Source organism: Linderina pennispora (genome assembly GCF_002104995.1).
Source record: "Linderina pennispora strain ATCC 12442 chromosome Unknown DL89scaffold_1, whole genome shotgun sequence".
Taxonomy (NCBI): Eukaryota; Fungi; Kickxellomycota; class Kickxellomycetes; order Kickxellales; family Kickxellaceae; genus Linderina; species Linderina pennispora.
Window position 1 is genome coordinate 3,170,973 of NW_024468249.1, and position 21,775 is coordinate 3,192,747.

The 21,775-nt window shown below is 53.3% G+C and overlaps 5 protein-coding genes across 5 annotated transcripts; 1 reads left to right on the top strand and 4 right to left on the bottom strand.

The window, feature by feature from the left end:
• Positions 1 to 962: 962 nt before the first annotated feature.
• On the top strand, positions 963 to 12,284 carry DL89DRAFT_320387 (uncharacterized protein). The gene is made up of 26 exons (XM_040891203.1): positions 963 to 1,657; positions 1,688 to 1,817; positions 2,044 to 2,296; positions 2,334 to 2,493; positions 2,762 to 3,247; positions 3,288 to 3,760; positions 3,798 to 3,840; positions 3,884 to 4,075; positions 4,128 to 4,412; positions 4,468 to 4,768; positions 4,848 to 5,022; positions 5,246 to 5,348; positions 5,550 to 6,207; positions 6,255 to 6,349; positions 6,381 to 6,830; positions 6,874 to 7,101; positions 7,134 to 7,307; positions 7,342 to 7,595; positions 7,797 to 8,434; positions 8,461 to 8,561; positions 8,605 to 9,954; positions 9,989 to 10,927; positions 10,969 to 11,387; positions 11,485 to 11,629; positions 11,673 to 11,887; positions 12,019 to 12,284. Exons 1-26 carry the CDS (start codon positions 1,166 to 1,168, stop codon positions 12,218 to 12,220), a joined length of 8,961 nt encoding a protein of 2,986 aa, XP_040748208.1. The 5' UTR covers positions 963 to 1,165; the 3' UTR covers positions 12,221 to 12,284.
• A 190-nt stretch (positions 12,285 to 12,474) lies between these two features.
• On the bottom strand, positions 12,475 to 14,315 carry DL89DRAFT_264790 (acetyl-CoA synthetase-like protein). The gene is made up of 4 exons (XM_040886374.1): positions 14,020 to 14,315; positions 13,872 to 13,976; positions 13,464 to 13,834; positions 12,475 to 13,427 (listed from the first exon to the last, which is right to left on the bottom strand). Exons 1-4 carry the CDS (start codon positions 14,237 to 14,239, stop codon positions 12,591 to 12,593), a joined length of 1,533 nt encoding a protein of 510 aa, XP_040748209.1. The 5' UTR covers positions 14,240 to 14,315; the 3' UTR covers positions 12,475 to 12,590.
• Positions 14,316 to 15,405: 1,090 nt separating this feature from the next.
• DL89DRAFT_264791 (uncharacterized protein) lies at positions 15,406 to 16,921 on the bottom strand. Its single transcript, XM_040886375.1, has one exon. The coding sequence runs from the start codon at positions 16,802 to 16,804 to the stop codon at positions 15,434 to 15,436; it is 1,371 nt and encodes a 456-aa protein (XP_040748210.1). The 5' UTR covers positions 16,805 to 16,921; the 3' UTR covers positions 15,406 to 15,433.
• A 508-nt stretch (positions 16,922 to 17,429) lies between these two features.
• Positions 17,430 to 19,266, bottom strand: DL89DRAFT_264792 (alpha subunit of succinyl-CoA ligase). Its single transcript, XM_040886376.1, has 8 exons — positions 19,098 to 19,266; positions 18,965 to 19,044; positions 18,806 to 18,807; positions 18,680 to 18,721; positions 18,372 to 18,654; positions 18,165 to 18,346; positions 18,071 to 18,130; positions 17,430 to 17,991 (listed from the first exon to the last, which is right to left on the bottom strand). The coding sequence occupies exons 1-8, from the start codon at positions 19,169 to 19,171 to the stop codon at positions 17,875 to 17,877; spliced, it is 840 nt and encodes a 279-aa protein (XP_040748211.1). The 5' UTR covers positions 19,172 to 19,266; the 3' UTR covers positions 17,430 to 17,874.
• A 45-nt stretch (positions 19,267 to 19,311) lies between these two features.
• On the bottom strand, positions 19,312 to 20,828 carry DL89DRAFT_264793 (histone-fold-containing protein). Its single transcript, XM_040886377.1, is given in 2 exon segments — positions 19,312 to 20,641; positions 20,657 to 20,828. The coding sequence occupies 2 exon segments, from the start codon at positions 20,771 to 20,773 to the stop codon at positions 19,598 to 19,600; spliced, it is 1,161 nt and encodes a 386-aa protein (XP_040748212.1). The 5' UTR covers positions 20,774 to 20,828; the 3' UTR covers positions 19,312 to 19,597.
• Between the last annotated feature and the right edge of the window lie 947 nt (positions 20,829 to 21,775).

Genomic DNA, 21,775 nt, shown 5'->3' on the forward strand with positions numbered 1-21,775 from the left:
ATGTCTGCATTGGGTTTCTGCATGCCATGCTGGAGAGAAGAGGAGAGCAAGCAGCAGAAACGCCATCAATTCCTCGCCTCTCTCGGCAGATAACCCAGCCACTGCCACGATTGTCTCAGATAACCTCGTACTCATTTTCAGCGCTTGGCGCCTTGCTCTGCCCAAAAGCGGAAGAAGATGCACGGAATTGCAATAAACGACCACAACGCTCTGCTTACAACTAGGATTGATTTGCCACATACACACACCTCATCTATATCAATCACCACTGGATACACGGCTGCCAACAAAAGGAGTGCTGTTGGCAAAGCGTATGCATGCATCTATTCATCGCCCAGTCCGCACAATTTGCAACCGGCGCAATTTGGGTTCAATGTGGACACCAGCAAAACACCGATGCGTTCAGGCAGACATTGCTGAGAGCCTGGCCAATTCCTGCCGCCACTATACTCATTGTATCGACTTATTAGACCATTGTGCCTAGTGTGCTGTGCTCGGAGAGTGAGGGAGGGACGTGTCCCTCAAAACACTCTTGCAAGACATTCTCCTGTATGTTTTGATGGCGCAGAGACAGAAATAAGCCAACAACCTTTTCCAAGTAGACAAGGGCAGCTTCAAGCGCATAGTGGAAAGTAGAGAGGAAGAGGGGGAAGAGGTGTACGAGCATTGTATCACTAGCCAATTTCAAGCCTACATGTTTGCGTACTCACCCGAGGGGGTTAAACTGTGGCATAGGAAATGTCACGCTAGTGTAGTTGCGTGAAGGGAGAGAATGGTTATCAAATATTTTTTGGTGTACAATTGAGCAATGCTGAAATGTAGTGCTTTGTAATGCTGCTTATCCATTTAGGCCACGAAGCGAGGGGAGAACTAAGGGCAGGGACCCATGGCAAAAAGACTGTCCAGATATAAGTGCAGTTGGCGGCCCCCTTTTCGAAAAGCCAATTCCACCCTTTTGGTTTCTTCTCTCCCTGCTCTTTATTCCACCTCGCACTTCAGTATTCGTCGTCGTTGTTCGTTGTATGTCATAACCTCTTGTCATTCTGGCTTCTAGATAATTACTTTTCGCGAGCTATGACCACGTACTCTGATACCCACGCCTTTATATCGGTTTCCACCGATACTCTGGCCGTCGAGGTTCCTATTGAGCGGTTAATTGCGCACGATGCCCGACGTTTGGCGGCTAGGATTTGCTAAGGAGCCAATCGGATACACCTGCAACATCGAGCTTCTTGCCTCGTTTGTCGGCTACTGCAGCTCTCGACATGCTGCTGTAGCACTGGCCACCTTTGGCCACTTTTGTGACTCGTTCTGCCAAGATGCAGATATTCACCTAGTAATCCAACGACACGGGCTCGATGAGGAGCAGGCGCGCCGAGTACTCAGAGGGTACTACTCTGTGTGGAATTTGACTGAGCCCCATGGCAGCCATTGCATACCACACTACACTCCGGCACTACTCTCCGACCCAGATGTCAGTTTAATGGCCCTGTTTGGTGGCCAGGGTGGCATGGAGAATTACATGGACGAGGCACGCTGGCTGCTTGATGTGTACGCACCGCTGCTCGGCGACTTTGTCTCCCGAATGTCAGCGTTTCTTGATCGCGAATGCCAGGACCCACGGCTTGCTCAGCTCTACGATAGCGGCTTGGACCCCGTACAATGGTGTACATATCCCAGCACTCAGCCACCCGATACTTATTTCGCACACGTGTCGGTTGCCATTCCGATCACCGGGCTAGTCCAGCTCATGCACGTGATGGTCTTGTACAAGACCCTTGGGATATCTCCAGGCGAACTGACAGACAGCTTTACAGGTATGGTGCGGCCAGTGCTTTTTAATGGAAGGGGCCAGAAGATGGCGTTCACACGGATAGGTTAAGCGACGGTGCAGTGTACTCACCATGTTTTCTTGTCGATTTGTAGCTGCTGTTGGGACACAGCCAAGGAACAGCCACCGCAGTGCTGCTTGCTGCCGTGACAGGATGAAGCCTCATTCTACGCATTATCGGAGCGTGTCCTTCGGGATTCTGCTGCTTGTAGGTGCCATGGCAGAACTGGAGCGACCAGAATCACACATCAGCCATGACCTCGTTCAAGAGGCTGAAAATCACGAGGGCACACCGGCACCGATGGTGTCTGTGCGCGGAATCGACAAGCCCCAGTTGCTCCAGCTTATCCACGAGTACAACGGACGGCAGTCAGGCAAGTGGGCGAGCGTCTATTTGTCGCTGGTCAACACTCGTAATCAGTTCGTGGTGTCAGGTATGACAGCGCCATTGGCAAAGTTCGTGCGGTGGGTTCGCGGGAAATGCGCACAGCCAGATGGCAAGCCAATCTCGGGTGCCGTTCTCGCAGCGCAAGCCGAATGCAAAGATGTCATACTTGACCATCAACGGGCCATATCACTGTGAGCTACTCCAGCCGGTTATCGACAAGCAGCGGGAATATGCGTACGAGAAGGGGTGGGTGCTGGATGCAGCAGGACCTACGGTTCGACAGTTAGAGCCAGCAATGACGGACACGATCTGCGTGGTGAGCAGGACTTGACTCGACACCTGTTTGAATGCACATGTGCTCTTCCTGTCGACTGGCCAGCTGCTATTGGCATTCCTGACGAGACACATGTTGTTCGACTTCAGTCCAGGTCGGTTCAGCGCATTCGGTATGTTTACGCATTCTGTTCTAGAAGGTCGCGGCATAAGCAGTGATTTCGACAAGCGCCATATTGGCTGACCCGTTCTCTCCACTGGGATCCAAGGCAGAGCTGTTCAAAGAGGACATTGCAGATGTAATCGAGGCACATAATTGGCAGAAGCAGTTTGCTCCGCGACTTGTTCGCACGGCGCACAACGATCAGCTGCATATTGACACGCCAATGCATCGCATACTGGGCATGCCGCCGCTAATGGTTGGTGGCATGACACCCACTACTGTCAACGAGAAATTCGTTGGCGCAATCAGTCAGGCTGGGTACCATGTCGAGCTCGCCGGTGGCGGAATCTTCACGAGGGAAGCTCTAGAGGCCAAGGTCAATAGCCTGATGCAGTATATTCGGCCGGGCCAGGGAATCACGCTCAACGGCATCTACCTCAACCAGCGGCTGTGGGCGTTCCACTACTCGGAGATCCTCCGACTTCGACGGGCCGGATTCCCGATTGCCGGTGTGTGCATTGGTGCCGGCGTGCCCTCGTTGGAAGTGGCAAACGAGATTATCCAAAGCTTCCGTGTTGCTGGTCTACAGCACGTCTCATTCAAGCCTGGGACTGCCGGTGCCATTCGCAAAGGTCATTCAGATAGCCCACGACAACTCGGATTTCCCTGTTATTCTTCAGTGGACCGGCGGACGTGCTGGCGGCCATCACTCATGCGAGGATTTCCACCAGCCCTTGCTTGAGACGTATGCGGCAATTCGTGGCCAGCAAAACATTGTGCTTGTCGTTGGTTCTGGGTTTGGTGACGCGGACGGTACAATTCCATATCTTACAGGTGACTGGAGCCTGACTTACGGTAGGGCGCCAATGCCGGCTGACGGCATTTTGGTTGCATCGCGCGTGATGACTGCACTAGAAGCTGGCACGTCTCTGGCTGGCAAGCAGCTATTAGCACAGACACCCGGGCTTGTCGATTCCGAATGGGAGAAGACGTATGTGGCGGCTGCTGGTGGGATTATTACAACACCTTCAGAATATGGCGAGCTGATGCATGCTGTAGCGACGCGCTCAGCGATTTTCTGCCGGGAGATGCACGACACGATCCTGTCCAAGCCGCGTGACAAGCTGCTGCTGCTACTGGAGGCCTAAGCGCGACTACATCATTGCACGTCTGAACGCCGACCATGTGCGCCCCTGGTTTGGGAGAAAGACCGATGGACGCGTTGTAGGACCTTGAGGAGATGACGTACCTGGAAGTCTCCTTGCGGCTGGCGGAGCTTATGTACATTCAACGGCCAGCACGCTGGATCGACCCATCGTATCTTGTGCTTTTTGGAGACTTCATCCGCCATATTGAAGACCGGTTCTCAGGCAACGTGCATGCATATGAGCTGCAGACCATCGGAGAGATATCGGATCCAGTAAAGCTAGTCCGATTGGATTGCCAAGTGTTACCCGGCCATGTGCACACAGCTGCTCACATCATCAGATGCTACCTACTTCATTGCGCTATGCCGACGTCGTGGCCAGAAGCCAGTTCCATTCATCCCAGTACTGGACAAAGACTTTGCGAGCTGGCTGCTCAAGGACACTATTGGTCAGTCTGAGGACATCGATTCTGTTTTTGACCAGGATATCCAGCGCACTACCATCCTGCAAGGGCCTGTTGCTGCGCGGTATGTGACTAAGGTGAACGAGCCAGTCAAGGATATTCTTGATGGGATTTACCGCGGCCAGATTGCTGCGCTGCTGCATCCGGTTCTATGGAGGCAACAAATGGATGGTCCCTGTGGACGACTATATTGGCTGCGAGCCTGCACCCCTGCTTTTGCCTGATTCGGTACAGCGCCACATGCTCGAGGACTCATGGGTGTACCAGCTCCCTGATGACGGGTCACAGCTACCGGACCTCGAAGCATGGGTCGAACACGCTAACTGGCCCACGCAAGTCGTGGCTGCACGCACTGCTGACAGCACCAGTGATTACGCCAGGGCTCCAAAGTTCACGGATAACTTTGTGCGCAGCATCATGCGTCCACGACCAGGACAGGTGGTTTCAGTGCACCTTGTTGATGGTGTGCCAATGCGGATCCGCGTGTCGCGCCGTAATCCAGGTGGCGGCCGATGTCGATCTGTCAGCAGATATATGTGGCAACATTTCGTTGATCATATATCATTCGGCGCATGGTCGAGAGCTGCCAGTGGAGTTCATGTTCATATATCGCCCTGACACGCCGTATGCACTGATTCGAGAGGTCATGGACGAGCGTGATAGTCGCATATGCCTCCCAATGCGAGCTATTGCCAGCATTGGTGATGGCTGCGGAGAACCGTTTGAGTCGGCTGTCGATATGACCAATCCGACAAGGTCCGTACAGAAGGAGTGGATTCCTGGTTACCGAGGAGTTTCGTGGCCAAGTACTGCCGTGCGGTTGGCAAACAGGTGTGCACACTATCAGCCCCGGGAAATGCAGCAAATGCAGGCACCAATGGATGCTCTCTTTGTCATTGCTACACCTGGCATCTTCAAGTTTTTGACTATGTCGCCACTCAATGAGGGTGTGTTAGACATGCTGCATCTGGGCTACCAGTGTTCCTTCTCCTGACACATTCCGGTCCCTCAAAGTCGGAGACACAGTCGACTACGAGGTATCCATGCAAGAGCTTGTTAATGTCGTTGGAGGCAAGAAGCTGGTTCTTCAATGTTCGCTTTTTACAGCATGGGGTCCTCAGTCGCGTCCCTATCTACGTCATTCCACTATCGAGGCTCGTGCATAAGCCAGTCGGTGGCTTTCAGATACGTGAAGGAGTCACGCATAGAGCTAGCACTTCAGAGTCCTTCTGACGCTGCTATCCTTCGGGGTCGTGACTGGTTCGTGCCCAGCGAGACCGCAGGATGCTGATCTCGTGCCCGGCAGTGTACTCGAGTTTGAACTCTACTCGCAGTATCGCTACAAGACCGATACTGTCTATTCCTACATCAAAACCACTGGCCGCGTGATGCGCCGAGATGGCTATGCACCAGGACATAAGACCGTTGTCGGTGAAGTCGATTTTGAATGCCTCGAGTCGCTGGGAAATCCTGTGGTTGTGTTCCTACAACGGCATGGAGCAGCTATAGATTCGGAGTCGCTGTTCGACGGGCTAGGAATCCCGGTCCAGAGGTCGATGCAAACAGTAGCCCCACGCTCTGCACACCCATATGCGGAGGCTTCTGGCGATATAAACCCGATACATACCAATCCGTACATGGCCAACTATGCGGGCTTGCCTGGTACGATAATTCATGGAATGTGGACGGCGGCAGCCACGCGGGCATTTGTCGAGGACGCTGCTGCACACGGAATTCCTGACAGAATGCGCGCCTATTCCGCAGAATTCGTCGACATGGTTTTCCCTGGCGACAGGCTGGAGACCAAGCTGCATCACATTGGCATGAAGAATGGCCGTATGTTGTTCAGCGGTGAGACCACTAACCAACATGGGTCAACAGTACTCACCTGCACTGCTGAGATTGAACAGCCGCTGACCGCAATGGTATTTACCGGCCAAGGTGCCCAGAAAGTCGGTATGGGCATGGATCTTTACGCGACCTCAGAGGCAGCTCGCAGGCGTGTGGGATCCGCGCTGATGCACATATGCTCGCAAAGTACGGGGTGTCATTGCTGAGTATTGTGCGCGGGAACCCGACCGAAGTAACCGTCAAGTTCAGCCGACAGCCGAAAGGGGACATCGGTGCGCAGCTCCTACATGTCGCTGACAACCGAAGTTCCAAACGGTGATGGCACTGTCCGCATCGTTCCGCTATTCCCTGGCATCAACACGCGCACACGCAGCTTCAAACACCGAGCCGTCGCTGGTCTGCTGAAATGCGACTCAAGTTCACGCAAGCCTGCGCAAACAGTGTTCGCATTGGCATGCATTGCCGACATGCGCGCAAAGTCGCTTATTTCCGAGCGTACGCTGTTTGCAGGACACTCTCTTGGCGAATTCGGTGCCTTGGCAGCCATGACCCATATATTCACTGTGGAAGATATTGTCGACATCACCTTCTATCGCGGGATGCTGCTCAATATGTCAGTTGAGCGTGATGAGCAGAACTGCTCGCAGTACGGCATGGTCGCAGTGAATCCGACCAGGGTTACTCCCGGGTTTGGCGAGCGCGAGCTGTGCTTTGTCGTCGAGTCGATATGCATGCATGGGAGAGCAGCTGTTGGAGCTGGTTAACTTTAATGTTGACGAGCAACAGTATGTCGTTACTGGCCATCTGTCGCAGCTGGAGGCTCTTCGTCGAGTGCTGGATATTATCAGCAGCAAGAAAATCGATACATCTGGGCACGCTGGGAAGGAGCATACCGTTAGGCTTATCCAGGATGTCCTTGAGCTTCTGGACGGTGACATTACGCCTAGGCGCGGTCGTGCGACGATTCCCCTCTCCGGCATTGATGTTCCTTCACACTCGACGCAGCTGACTGCCAGCCTGTTGCGTGCTTCCGTCGCTGCTTGCAAGAGCGGATCCCAGCCGGACGTGTCGACTATCAGCAGCTCCGCGATGTATACATCCCGAATGTTACTGCACGTGCGTTTGAGGTGTCTAGGAGCTACTTCCAGTATGCAGAGAGTATCACTCACTCACCGATTTTGGCCCAGGAGGTGCGCGATTGGAATTAGCCCCGAGTTATCAGAGAACGACCAGGATACATCGAATTTGGCTCGTACGCTGCTTATTGAGCTCATTGCATACCAGTTCGCCTCGCCCGTGCGCTGGATTGCGACTCAAAAATTGCTGTTCGGTACACTCAGTGTCGACCGCCTTATTGAAGTGGGACCGACGCCAACACTCAATGGAATGGCTCACAAGACACTGGCGACGGATCCATTTGCTGAGCGAGACGTGGCAATCCTACATATCCTGCAGAACGAGAGCGATGTGTACTACTCGTATGAAGCTGAAGTTGCTGACAAGCACGGCAGGATTCCCACCGAGAATAGGCGTGCCTGCTGCACCAATCGTCGTTGCTGCTCAAGCACCCCCACAGCAGGCAGCTCTCTCGACCACTGCTGCATCTGCCAGCGATCGAGGACCAGCCCGTCCCAACAATTGCAATCATCCAAATGCTTGTGGCGCAGAAGCTGATGAAGCCACTGGATCGATGTCACAGACAGCAAGACGATCAAAGAACTTGCTGGTGGCAAGTCGACGCTGCAGAACGAGATTGTCAGCGAGCTGCAGAAGGAGTTCGGCAAGAAGGTCCCAGACAAGGCCGAAGAAATGCCGCTTGGTGACCTGGCCGCGTCAATTGGGGCTTTCGGTGGGGCGCTGGGTAAGACACCAACCACTCTGATTGCCCGCATGTTCGCTGCCAAAATGCCTGGCGGGTTCACCCAGTCAAGCGCACGTGCATATCTGAAATCTGCATACGGGTTTGGTGCGCAGCGACAGACAGCTCTTTTCCTTGTGGCTGTAACCATGGAGCCTCCAAGTCGTATTACACAGGAGGTTGAGGCAAAGCGCTGGTTGCATGCTGTGGCCGAGATTTATGCCAAGCGCGCAAACATTTCCTTGGCTGACGCTTCAGGGTCAAGCGGGTCTGGCAGTGCAGGCGGCGACGGCGTACCAGTCGTGAACAGTGCAGAGTTTGAACTGGCACAGAAGGAGCAGCGCGAGCACAGTTTACGGCAGATAAAGGTTCTTGCGCAGCATATCGGATTGGATCTGTGCAAGCATGAGCGGATGTACGAGGCTGCTATGGCCGATAACACGGTGACTGCGGGCTCAGGTGGATGGTGTGGTCTTCGGAACTAGGCGACGAGTTTGTTGGCGGCATACAGCCAATGTTCGATAAGAACAAGGCACGCTTTTACGATTCGTGCTGGAACTGGGTGCGCATCGATATGTACGAGCTGGTCAATGGTTTTCTGCGTGGAGAAGCGCAGTGTAAGTGCCGAGCAAATGCTGATGCTGGCCAATCGATCTACTCCGCAGCTGGTCAAATACCTTCATGCTACAGTTGGGATTTTGGAACAGCAGGCAGACGACATGGCCCTAGCAGCACTGCAAAGCGTTACCGATGTCTTGGCCGCCGCCAAACCCGCACAAAGCAAGCCACCTGTATATAAAGGTGTTGCCACTATTACCCGCCCGCACACCACGGTTTCTATGGCAGGCGAGGTTCTATATGAGGAGCTTGCCAGAGAAGATGAGCCGAGTTACAGCGAGTACGTCGAGCATATGTGCAAGCCCAATGCTGATCACGAGTCGTTTTTGTTTATCAAGAGCAAGGCGCGCGGCCGCACGTGGCTGCTTAACAAAGCACACACCGACATTTACTTTGACGGGCTGCGTCAGATGTGCACAGAGGGACTTTCGCTAGGTGGCACCACTGCGCTGGTCACTGGCTGTGGCTGTGGGTCGATCGGGAGCGAGGTCCTCAAGGGGCTGTTGGCCAGTGGCGCAAAGGTCCTGGCAACCACTTCCAGCTACTGCCGCAAATCAACGCAATACTTTGAGGACATTTATCGAAAGCATGGGTCACGCGGGTCACAGCTGGTGGTTGTTCCGTTTAACCAGGGCTCTATCTCGGATATTCAGGAGTTGGTTGACTTCGTTTACAGCGAGCAGGGTCTGAACTGGGATCTCGACTTTATCGTGCCGTTTGCGTCAGTTTCAGAAATAGGGCAGGACATCACTGGGGTCAGATCCAAGTCTGAGCTAGCCCATCGTGTTATGTTGACCAACACCATCCGCCTGTTGGGCCAGGTTGCGTCTGTTAAGGCCAGGCTTGGTTTAGACCTTTCGCCCACCCAAGCCATATTGCCTCTATCTCCAAACCATGGCGTGTTTGGCGGCGATGGGCTGTATGGCGAGAGCAAGGCTGGGCTTGAGACGTTACTCAACCGCTGGCGCTCTGAGTCATGGTCTGCATACTTGTCGATTGTGGGTGCGGATATTGGATGGACGCGCGGCACTCGCATGATGGATTTGAATGATACGTTGGCCGAAGTGGTTGAGCAGCACAATGTCCGCACATTCTCCCCTTCGGAGATGGCATTCAACATCCTTGGTCTCCTGCACCCGGCTATCTGCGATATTGCGCTGGAATCGCCGGTATGGGCAGATCTGAGCGGTGGATTCGAGCAGTTCTCTGAGAATATAAGCTCGATGGTTGGCACTCGGCACGCTTATGCAGAGCAAGGAAAGCTAAGGGTGGCGCTTCTCTCTGCTGCGGCTCAGGACCACCAAGAGATGTCTGCGACGCGAATGGTCGATGTTTTCACATTGGACAATGTTGAGCCGCTGGTCAACCACTCCTATGCCGTTCCCTGAAGCCAAGTCATACGAGCAGCTTGCACACCTGCGCCACCTTGAGGGTATGGTCAATCTAGACAAGGTAGTTGTGGTCACCGGGTACGGAGAGGTGAATCCGTTTGGCAACGCCGAGACACGGTGGCAGATGGAAGCGTATGGCGAGTTTTCTCTCGAGGGGTGTGCCGAACTGGCCTGGATCATGGGCCTGATCAAGCACCACAGCGGACCACTTGCTTCAACTGGAGATGTCTATATTGGCTGGGTTGACAGCGAGAGCAACGAGCCAGTCAAAGATCACGATATCAAGGCCAGGTACGAGTCGCGCATTGTTGCCAGCACTGGCATTCGTGTTCTTGATCCCTCAGCGACAAAAGGGTACGACCCGAACAACATTGTAATGATGCGCGAGATCCAGGTCGACCATGACTTGGAGCCGTTCGAGGCCACTGCGGACGAGGCTGGCCATTTCAAACGCGGTAACGGCGATAGGGTTGATGTGTGGGAGAATCCCGACGGAACATGGTCCGTGCGGTTCTTAAAGGGTGCTGTGATCTCGGTCCCCAAGGCGCTGCAGTTTGATCGACTTGTCACAGCACAGCTACCAACTGGCTGGAGCGCTGAGCGCTATGGAATCCCAAAAGATATCATTGACGTAGTCGACCCAGTTGTGCTTTATGGACTTGTCGCGACAGTCGAGGCGCTGCTGCGATCTGGAATAACCGATCCATACGAGCTATACAAGTATTTCCATGTGTCTGAGGTTGGCAACTCTACTGGTGCCTGCTTTGGTGGCGCGGATGCTATGAAGGATATCTTTGGAAACGGCGCCCTCGACAAGGATGTCAAAACAGATGTTGTGCAGGAGATGTTCATAAACACAGTGGCCGCCTGGACCAACATGCTTCTCTTTGTCATCGTCCGGCCCCATCAAAGCTACAGTCGGCGCCTGCGGAACCACGGCCATGTCGCTTGATGTTGCTGTGGAGACCATTCAGAGCGGCAAAGCCTAGAATGATGGTTGCCGGTGCATTTGACTCGTACAGCGGCGACGCCGCCTATGCATTAGGCAAAGTCAACGCAACGGCAAGCTCTATTGATGAGGGCAAGCGCGGCAGGACTCCTGCGGAGATGTCGCGTCCGTGCACATCCAGCCGCAACGGCTTTGTCGAGAGTCTGGGCGCGGGAATCCTGACACTGATGTCTGCTTCAGCCGCAATCGAGTTTGGCGCCCCGATATATGGTGTGCTGGCAATGACCGCTACCTCAACAGACAAAGAGGGCCGTTCCGTGCCGGCGCCTGGACAAGGAATTCTGACCACCGCCCGTGAAATTTCCACGGCAGTTCCATCACCGCTGCTTGATTTTGAGTACCGTCGCGAGGAGCTAGCGGAGCGGATCCAGGAAATCGACCAGTGGGTCGGACCGTCAGCATGGTAAGCTGCAGCGTGAGGTTGTCCGGTTGAAGGAGTCATCCCAGGGACTACCTTGCGATGAACAAATGTTTGTGGAGGCGCGAACGAGGTTCATTCAATGTGAGGCTACCAAGCTACGTAAGGATGCACAGGACAAGTGGTGCAACGAGTTCTGGCACCGCGATCCAACCATTGCGCCTCTGCGCGGTTCACTGGCGACATGGGGACTGACTGTCGACGACATTGGACTTGGTGTCTTTCCATGGAACATCAACCAGAGCAAACGACCGCAACGAGCCCCACGTTATCAATCAGCAGTTTGGACATCTCGGACGTACACCCGGACATGCAGTTCCTGCTGTGTGCCAAAAGTGGCTGACAGGCCACCCAAAGGGACCTGCTGCAGCATGGATGTTGTCTGGTGCACTGCAGTCACTACGCACTGGGATTGTGCCTGGAAACCGCAACGCTGACAATATCGATGAGGAGCTTGAGCAGTACGACTACATTTTGTACCCAAACCGCTCGATACAAACGCCTGGTATTAAAGGCAGCGCTTTTAAAGTCATTTGGTTTCGGTCAGGTCGGTGGCGAGGTGTTGGTGCTGCATCCTGACTATGTTCTTGCAGGCAATTGGCCAAAGCACGCTGGAGGAATACCATTACAAGGTCATGGAGCGTGAAGCAAAGGCTTGCTGCTACTGGAGCAACGCGCTAACTGGCAAGCACACATTCGTGCAGGTCAAGGACGCGCCCCCGTACACGGACAAACAAGAACCCGGTGTCTACCTGAATCCGATGGCCCGAGTCCAGTTTGATCCTGTTGTGAAAAAGTATCGTTTCTAGCCACAATTTCATCTCAAATTTATCTCATCAATAATCAATCATATCTGCATTGGCACCAAGTTTTAAAACGAGCGATACACAGTTTATAAATAAGAAAGAAAAAACTAACGAAAGAAAGAAGAAAAAAAAAAAAGTTCTTTCAGAAGAAACTCAAGCATATGGTTTATCTGTCAGGATCCCACGTGCTTATTTGAAACTTATCATGACTTTTCCAACGCCAGCATATGATAATACTGTCAACCAGTAAATTGCCCATCACTTGGTGGCTGGTGCACTGCTACTTATGCTGAGGATGCATGGACAAGTGGTTTTAATTATATCAACTTTCGAGCAGTAGATAACCTCTTTAGGCAAAAAAATAAGCCATTGCCTAGCACTTCATCTGCTTGCTCTTCTGTGACTCGCGCTCCTTCAAAACACGTCTGAGGATCTTCCCAGTTGCTGACTTTGGAATCGCATCAACAACCTCAATCCCGCCGCGTAGCTTCTTGTACTGGATCGCGCGCTTGTTTACCCACTTGTGGATTTCATCAACAATACCAGACGTGTTGGTACCGGGTCGGAGGACAACGAACCCCTTGGGAACTTCGGTTTCCTGAGCGTCGGCATAGACACCAATAACGGCTGCATCCAGAATAGCTGGGTGGTCAAGCAGGAGCCCTTCGAGCTCGGCGGGCGCAATTTGGAAACCCTTGTACTTGATAAGCTCCTTCTTGCGGTCGGTGATGAAGATATTTCCTTTATTGTCGACGTGTCCGATATCGCCGGTGCGGAGGTAGCCATCAGCATCGATCGTCTCGGCAGTGGCAGCTGGGTTGTTTAGGTAGCCCATCATGATGTTTGGACCAGCAAAGCATAGCTCACCAGATTTTCCAGGACCAACCTCTCTGCCATCGCTGTCGATAACCTTCACCTGCATGTTCGGTACCAGGCGACCAGAGGATCCATATACGACATCATCAATATACGGACGGCAGATCCCAGGACTTGCCTCTGTTAGCCCATAGCCATGGCACATTGGAAATCCCAGGACTTTCTGTGCCTCTTGCTGCAGCTCCTTGGTCAATGGGGCCGAGCCGCTGTTGACGAAGATGAAGCTTGATAGGTCGTACTTCGCAGTTATTGGGCTTTTGGTTAAGCCAAGGATGATAGGCGGCACGAGGTGAGCAGTGCGACAGCGGTACCTTTGCACATTCTGGCAGAATGCCTTCAAGATCAAACTGCGACATCACCACTAGGGCACGTCCAGCGCAAAGCTGGTGGTACATGATGCACACCAATCCGTAAATGTGGAAGAAGGGCAAGACTCCGAGAACATGCGGGCCTCTTCGATTTCCGCAAACCGTCTAGTCTGCACCTTATCCGCTTTTTCGAAACCAATCATCTGTAGGATGTTGGCAACGATGTTGCGATGACTGAGCATAACACCTTTCGGAAACCCGCTGGTACCAGAGCTGAACACGATAAATGCTACCGTGTTCTTGACCCCATCGTCCGTTTGCAGGTAGACGCGCGGGTAGGATTTGTCTGAGAGAATATCGAAAACCGAGTTTGCGCCATCAAGAGTAAATATGAGGCTGTCAGGGATTGATGACCCAGCGATGTTTATAGCCTCTTTGAGAACCGGAACCCTGGCGTCAATGGTGAGAACCATCCTTTGCGTCTGTCAGCTTGATCTGGTGGGCAATTTCATGTGCAGTATACAGCGGATTGGCAGTGCAAACAGCAGCGCCGACCATCTGGGCTGCTAGGGTGACTGCAGGATAGTACACAGTGTTGGGCAGTACCACAAGCAGCACGTCTCCGCACTTCAGGACCTGCGTTGTTGCTGAGTCCAGAGGCAAGGCCATATGTGAACGTTTCGAACTCGGCGAATGATAGCGTTCTTTGCTCGCTGATCAGGAACGGAATCTCGGGTTTTCGTCCAAACACTGTCTTATTCTTCACGGTGTCAAAAAAGAACGAGGGCAGGTCGACCGAAGGAATATGGACACTGGAAGGGTTAAAATAAGTAGGCATTGTGCAAATATATGAAGGAGTGGATAGTGGTGTCAGGAAAGGAGAAAAGGGATGTTTTGAGATATAATTGAACAAGAGGGAAGAGCATTGCTTGTTCCAGTATGTAACGGCTTGGTGGCGGGCTGGGAGGCAATAAATACCTAGCAAATAGCCCTCTTCAAGTTGGCAGCCCCATTCTCTGCCTCGTCTACAATACTCCAAAATACTTTTCTAGCCATTATTGGAACCGTACGCTATGTATGGACATACCCCTTTGTATAGTTCCTCTAAAAGTGGCTTGCATACAAATAGGCTGTATAATTCGGCAGTTGGCTTGCGGCTGGCGAAGGCTTGGGTTGGTGAGGGCCGTAGAGGCTGCATACACTATTGTCGAACATTTCCCATTACTGTCTGCAGGTGATAATGACTATGCGTGTGATGGATGTTTATCTTTACCATGCCGTAGCCAGACATGCTGCATCGTGAGAGGACGCATAAATGCAATAGCTGTGACATTGTGATGCTGTTAGTCAGATATCTATCTATTGTTGGACCAGTACTTCAAGCTATCTATTGATGGTGGTTTCAGATACTCCTGTAGATATATTGGCTTCATGGAGGGAAGTGTCTGACCCAAGTTTATCTTGAGCAGGGTTCATCGATCTCTTCCACAGGTATCAGTTCTGATTGCATGAACAATACCCTCTGGCGACAACACCCGAACCACATATGCAGTGGTTTTTGTTCTCAATTCATGACACTCGCCATTATCCCTATTTCGCAGAATGCCACCTGGCATCCAGCCTGACGGTTGGTGGTGCTCTATTATCAAAGCATCCGACGCTTCACCTCTTTCCAAATATGAACTGTGCTCAATCTGTGCTCGATGTACATGGCCGCGTGCAGCTGACGTGCAAATGATCCACCTCCTTGTCCTGTTTTGGAGTACGGCTATTTTTCGCATTTCTATAAGCGAGTTCCACAATGCCCCTTTTGGTCAGCCGGTATTGCCCTCTACATTCATAACAGAAAAGAAAAGAGAAAGGGATGTTGGTTATCTTTTCTCGTGTGCAATTTATGCAATGCATATGACATCCATAGCAGCGATGGTTGGTGCTGTCAGACGACTCGGTGGAAACAAGCGTACTACAATAACAAAGAAAAAGTATGTATTGCGGAAAATGATTGAAATGTGTATGAATTTGCAGAGGAATATCAGTTGCTCTTGTCGGCATTAATAGCATCCCTGAGAGCAATAGCGCCGTCCTTGGTGCCCAGCACCATGGCTAGGAGACCTAGACAAAGCATAACGACGCCAACGATGTGCTGCCACCAGGGAATCCGCTTAAAACCATACAGTTTCCAGTAGAACAGAATGGGCTCGATCAAGAACACGCATCCGGTGGACAAGGCGCCAACAAGGGTCATAACTTCTGAAAAATACGGGATGGCCATAGAGACACCCATGAGCGCACCGATCAGCAGGGTGCGCGAGCCAGTACGTGCAATCCGCTCCTTCCACTTGCCCATGTACTGCGGCGTAATCTTAAACGACTTCTCAATCTCCATCGACAAGGACGTCATGAGCACGGGCACGGCGACGATTACATGTATGACGATCAGAATCTGGGCGGCTACACTCGCGGCGCCACGCGGCAAGTTGTCAAGCATCGGCGAGACCGTAAGATGTCCGTAGGCGTGATATCCAGCGGCGCCACAGAGCATGTAGAAGCTTGTGATCACAACCATAGCACACACCGACACGTACGGCCAGTGGCGCGGTGTACGCATGCTGCCCTCGATATACGGATAGATGGCATTGCCAGCGAAGGCAAACGAGAAGGTAGCCAGGGCAGTGGGTACACCGCCCCAGTGCACAAACATGTGTGTGATCGTTGTGCCGTCGACAACAGCGTGCGGGTTATCGGTGGGAATGGGGCCCTGGGCCAAATACGGCTTGTGGAAGGCAATGCCGACAGCGATCAAGACCACGACGATACTGCTAAGGAGCCCAAACATGCTGATAATGGCCGTCTCAGCCATTTGCTTCAGGCAGACGTATGGCACCCACATGATGAAGGTGCAGATGAACATCCAGAACTTCTTATCCAGCGTAACGCCCGTCGGCACCAGCAGCGTGTGGATCGTTGTGCCAGACAGGATAATGTACAGGCAGCACGTGCCGAAGCAGTACAGGGCGTGGAAGAAATACGCGAAATACCGGCCTGGCTTGCCGAAGCTGGCCTGGCCAATGTCGACAAATCCGAGAAGACGCTTGCCGGGCACGGCGTGCAGACAGCGGATGGTGATGATGGCGCTGAATACGGCGATCAGACCGCAGATGCCCATGACAATGAGGCCGATCCAGCCGCCGCGTGCCAAGACATAGGGAAGCTGGAGGGAGCCGGATCCCAGGACCTGGCCGGTCATGTTGAAAAAGGCGCCAAGCGAGGAGCTGGTGCGCTTGATGTGCCCGTCCTCGTCGGCCGCCTTTGTTGATGCATTAGAGTGCATATCAATGTCAGCCTTGGCATCTGGGCTGTAGATTTCCTTGGATGCGACCGGGGCGGAATCCACAACGTTCATTAGCACAGGTGTTCTGCGTGATAATATAGAAAGGGGCCAGGGACTATAAGGAAAGAAGTAGTTTACTTGAAGAATCGCGATTCCCAAGTGGGAAGCATGTGCATTTTATATGATCTGGCGGCTGACCGCCCCCTCTCCTCCCTCTCCCCAAGAAACGGTGGTGCAAGCATTTGTATGAGAGAGCCGGTTCCGCTTATTTTCCCCTACTCTAAGGGGTGACATGTTGGAACACACAGTCGCAAAAGGCAATTCTGTCATATCGTTGGTCTTGGTGTGGCCGCAAAGGCAATCTCCAAACGGCAAGCGAAAGAAAAAGGAGAATATTGGACAGACCCCAAACACCTGATATGGACTGATTTGGGGGTGGATGGTACAGGAAGCTGCGTTATTCTGGTACACGCCCTCCCACTCGCCCACCTGTAGGACCGAGCTTCGCGTGGCATGGATATATCTGCTTGGATCGGTCCTGGGCGGGTCACGACGTCCTTCGGGGCCCATCCCTCTACACTACATCTAGTGAAAAGGAGCGATGTGTATAAATATGCTGGATCGGGCAGTGGTCGGTTTGCAATGGCTGAGTAGTACAAGGATAGATCCGCCGAGAAAATCTAAAAGGTAGGGAGTAGTGGATTTGCAAATATGTTGTAGAAAAAATAGCTGTTTAGGTGCACAGCAGACGTAATGTCATTCGCTCGTTCATGGAAAAGGTCTCCCCCCCACTTCACAGCTTCGTTCCTCCAGGAAGAGCAGCGGCATAGTCTGGAATGATGTGTAACACGGAGCGAGACAAAGCGCAGCGTGAGAATCTCTCATACGCTAATGCGAGCCACAAGGCCCTATATGGCAGTGCGCTACAGTGCGTCCAGACCGGCCGTGCAACATGGCCATCTCGCTCGTTTGTTATCGGGCAGGCATCGCGGAGGATCCAGGGCAGCTATGACATCGTTTACAATTCGGTAATTTGAAAAGCCCGTGATTTGAAACGATAAACAGAATCCTTTAATTACTAGGCGAGGGCTTCGGGCTATGTGGCGGGCCAGCATCACGAGCACCCCCCCCAACAGATCACCTTAGATGAGGCCCTCCTCGACCATGCGCTTCCGCATCAGGACACCCATCTGGGCGGGGCTCTGGGACACCAGCACATTGGCCTTCTCCAGGGCCTTGATCTTGTCCTGGGCGGTACCCTTGCCGCCGGCAATGATGGCACCAGCGTGGCCCATGCGACGGCCAGGCGGGGCAGTCAGGACCGGCAATGAACGACACGACGGGCTTGGGCTTCTCGCGGGTCAGGTTGTGCTGGATCAGGAACTCGGCAGCCTGCTCCTCAGCCGATCCCACCGATCTCACCGATCATGACAATGCCCTCGGTGGCCTCGTCTGCGAGGAAGACCTTGAGGCAGTCAATAAAGTTGGTGCCGTTGAACGGGTCGCCACCGATGCCCACGCACAGGGTCTGGCCGAGGCCGGCCTGGGTCGTCTGGTTGACAGCCTCGTAGGTCAGGGTACCGGAGCGCGACACAATGCCGATCTTGCCGAACGCTGTGGATATGGCCGGGCATGATACCGATCTTGCACGCGTCGGGGGCGATGATGCCCGGGCAGTTGGGGCCCACCAGGCGCGACTTGGACTGGGTCTTCAGGGCCTGCACCACGCGCACCATGTCCTGCTGCGGGATTCCCTCGGTAATGGCAACGATCAGGCCGATCTCGTTCTCGATGGCCTCGAGGATGGCGTCAGCAGCGAAGGGGGGAGGCACGTAGATGGCAGTGGCGTCGGGAGACGCCTGCTGCACGGCGTCCTTGACGGAGCCAAACACAGGCTTGTCCAGGTGGGTCTGTCCGGCCTTCTTCGGTCGACACGCCGCCAATGACGTTGGTGCCGTAGGCAATGGCCTGTCCGGCATGGAAAGTGCCCTACAGATAAACAAAAGCGCGGTTTAGATAGGAGGGGGACAGGACCGACTACGGGCTGAAAAAACCATGCGAGGCCAATCGCACTGCTGGACGGGTTGGGGGCGTGGAGAAAAGCTTCCTTTTTGGCCTGCAAATCCCTATTCGCCAGTAGCAAGCCCTCATGTGCTGGCGTGTGCGCTGCAGCCAGAGAAAAACACTACAGCGGCTCCTTACCTGCTTGCCAGTGAAGCCCTGGATGAGAACGCGGAGTGTCCTTGTTGATCCGGAGGTTCTTCACGGTGTCCTCGTACGAGCGGCGGGCGGCCGACGTAGCGAAACCAGCGCTGCGAGGCTACAAATTCACAACAGGCATAGAGCGAGATTTAGACGCAAACACCAGCGAGATTGCCTGAGCCTGAATTCGGGAAGCTTACCAGTGCGGAGCGAGCGTGCAACAGACGAAGCAAACATTTGTTCTATTTGGAAAAAAAAGTGAAAGAGAAGCGAAGAGTGCAGATAAAGAGCGAAGAAGACGTGAGAACGGAAAAGGCCTGCCCAGCTTGTCGGCAGTCCAGGTCGAAAGCTTTTGCGTGTTCGCTCTAGAGCGGCCAGTGGAACTGTTGGTGATAAGGAGATTTTTTTGCCGGGATTGGAAAGAGGGAAATGCTCCGAGTGACGAACGCGGTCACATCACGTGTGACTATCAGCCTAATCATTGGCTGGAGCACAGCACCGGCCACGTGATGTGGTCCCAGGTCCCAGGTCCCAGGTCCTGGCAACCAGCCCAGCCCATCGACGGCGCGGCACTGGTGCCAGACACCTGCTTATCAAGCATATGACAGTATCGGAATTTACGAGTCGGAAAAGATAATAGGAAGAAAAAAGGAAGTCAGCAAACTAGGCCTGCTCGTTCTGGTCGGCCTCGGCCTGCATGCTCGCCAGGTCCTGTGGCAGCGAGCCCCCCATCCTCTGCTGGATCTGGGCTGCCAGCGGTGCACTGTCGTTGACAGAAGAGGCCTGTGGCGAGCCAAAGCCAGGCTGCAGTGCCTGGCGCTGGAACCACTGCAGCTGCTCCCGCTCGATCTGCTGGTAGTACGCGTTGCGTTGTTCTGGGGTGGCCGTCGGCGGAGCGGCTACGGGCGGGAACCCCGGCACATCAACCAGGTGCTGAGCGTAGTATTGTTGAAGAGTCGGGTCGTTGTAGTACTGTGCTGCCGACTGCTGCACCTGGCTGGGCGTGCCTGGCTGCGCTACCGCTGGCTGCGCCTGCTGGGCGAGGCCTGGCTGCGCTGCCTGCGGAACCTGCTGTGAAAGCTCGGCCACCGACGGCGTCTGCTGCTGGGGCTGCTGCGGGGCTGCTGCTGGCTGTGCTGGCTGTTGCTGCTGCTGGGGAGCTGCTGGCGCAGGCGTCTGGCTTGCACCACCAGCAGGCTCCTCCTTGGCAACGGCGGCAGCAGCGGCGTTCTTTTTGTTGGCGTACTCCTCTCTGGGCACAACGTCAATCAGGAAATCAAACATCTCGCTGCGCTGGGCGGCGAACGACACGTCCTGGCGCTGCAGTGTCCGCCGCTTGTTCTCCTCGGCGTTCATCCACGAGCGCTGAGTGATCTCGGTAATGAAAATCTCGCACGCCTTGGAAAACAGAATCGGCGCTTCCGCTGAGATCATCTGCACCTTGACGTCGGGATCCGACTTCATGACCTTCTTGATCCGCGCCAGCGGCAGAAGATGGTTCTTAAAGTCAGGCATGTTGTCTTCAATGCTCGCCATGTGCGATGTCCAGAACTTGCTCTGGAACTGCTGCAGCGCCTCGGGCGAGTTTATTTGCCCGCTTGCAAAGTTCGTCGGGATCGTACTGGGCCCTGGAAACATCGGTGCCGGTGACCGCCTTGGCTGCGTGGGCGCTGGCGACTGCTGCTGTTGCTGCTGCTGCTGCTGCTGCTGCTGCTGCTGCTGGAGGTGCTGCACAGCTGCTACCGCGTTGGCAATGGACTGCGAATGGTACTCAGTGTCCGGGAGATTGAATTGCCCCAGCGAGTCACCTGCTGTTCCGTCTAAATTCTGGCCGTTCATTCGAAACTACTGGAAATATAAAAATACGCTTAATAGAAATTCGGAGGGTTGAAGGGGAATAAGAAGTGGACGAGGGTCCAGTGACGAACGCGCGTTGATTGCCTCTTTCCCCGCGGGGCTGGAATCGAAAAAGAGTACAAAAATGGGCGTGGGTGATTTCCTATCTTGGATTTAATCACGACCTAGCATCATCACTGCCAAGCCTGCACGTCACCATTATATGTCTTGCAGGCGGGAGTGCAGGTGGGGCCGAGAGCAGCTACGGCCGAGGAATATCCACCCCAGCACTTATTGTGTGCCATCAATGGATAGTCTATGTGCATTACCAGCACACCCAGCAACCAAATGCTGTCAGCTGCCTCTATCTACAAATATAAACCGGGGACGATAAGCCAGATATAGTGGTAGTAATCATTGCAAGAGAATAATAAAAAGATTGGACGGACTGTATCTTACTGGTTATAATATGTCTCGGAGCAGAGTCTTCGAACGCCCAGCATATTAAATCAAACAATATCACACAGATATGTATTGTGTACAACTGCTGTTGAACCATTCACATAGTTACCCATCCTTTCAAGTGTGGGCTATCACCACTTGATCTATTATCCAAACATTGCTGCTGCATAAAAAATCTGACGAATTCAGCATCAGCTATCCTATATAAATTGCCAGTACATCCTTAGGTTAGCTTGTTCCTCATTCAACTCTATATTGCATCTTGTCATCATACCGCTTGTTTTTCTGAATATTCACCATGTCCCTCGAAGAGACCGAGCCAAGCAGGAATTTTGGAAAGATGTTATATTTAACAATAAAGCCTGTGCTCTGCAGCAGCATTTTGGAAAGGAGAGAGAGAAATAGCAACATTACTTCCTTTAATGAATCACGCCACTTGCTTTGGTAGTTCGGAGAGCGCTCCATATTTTATCAGGGAATCTATGGTCCTGGCAACTACCGCTTTCCAGGCATAATCTCTGGCAATTAAGCAGCTGTATGAGG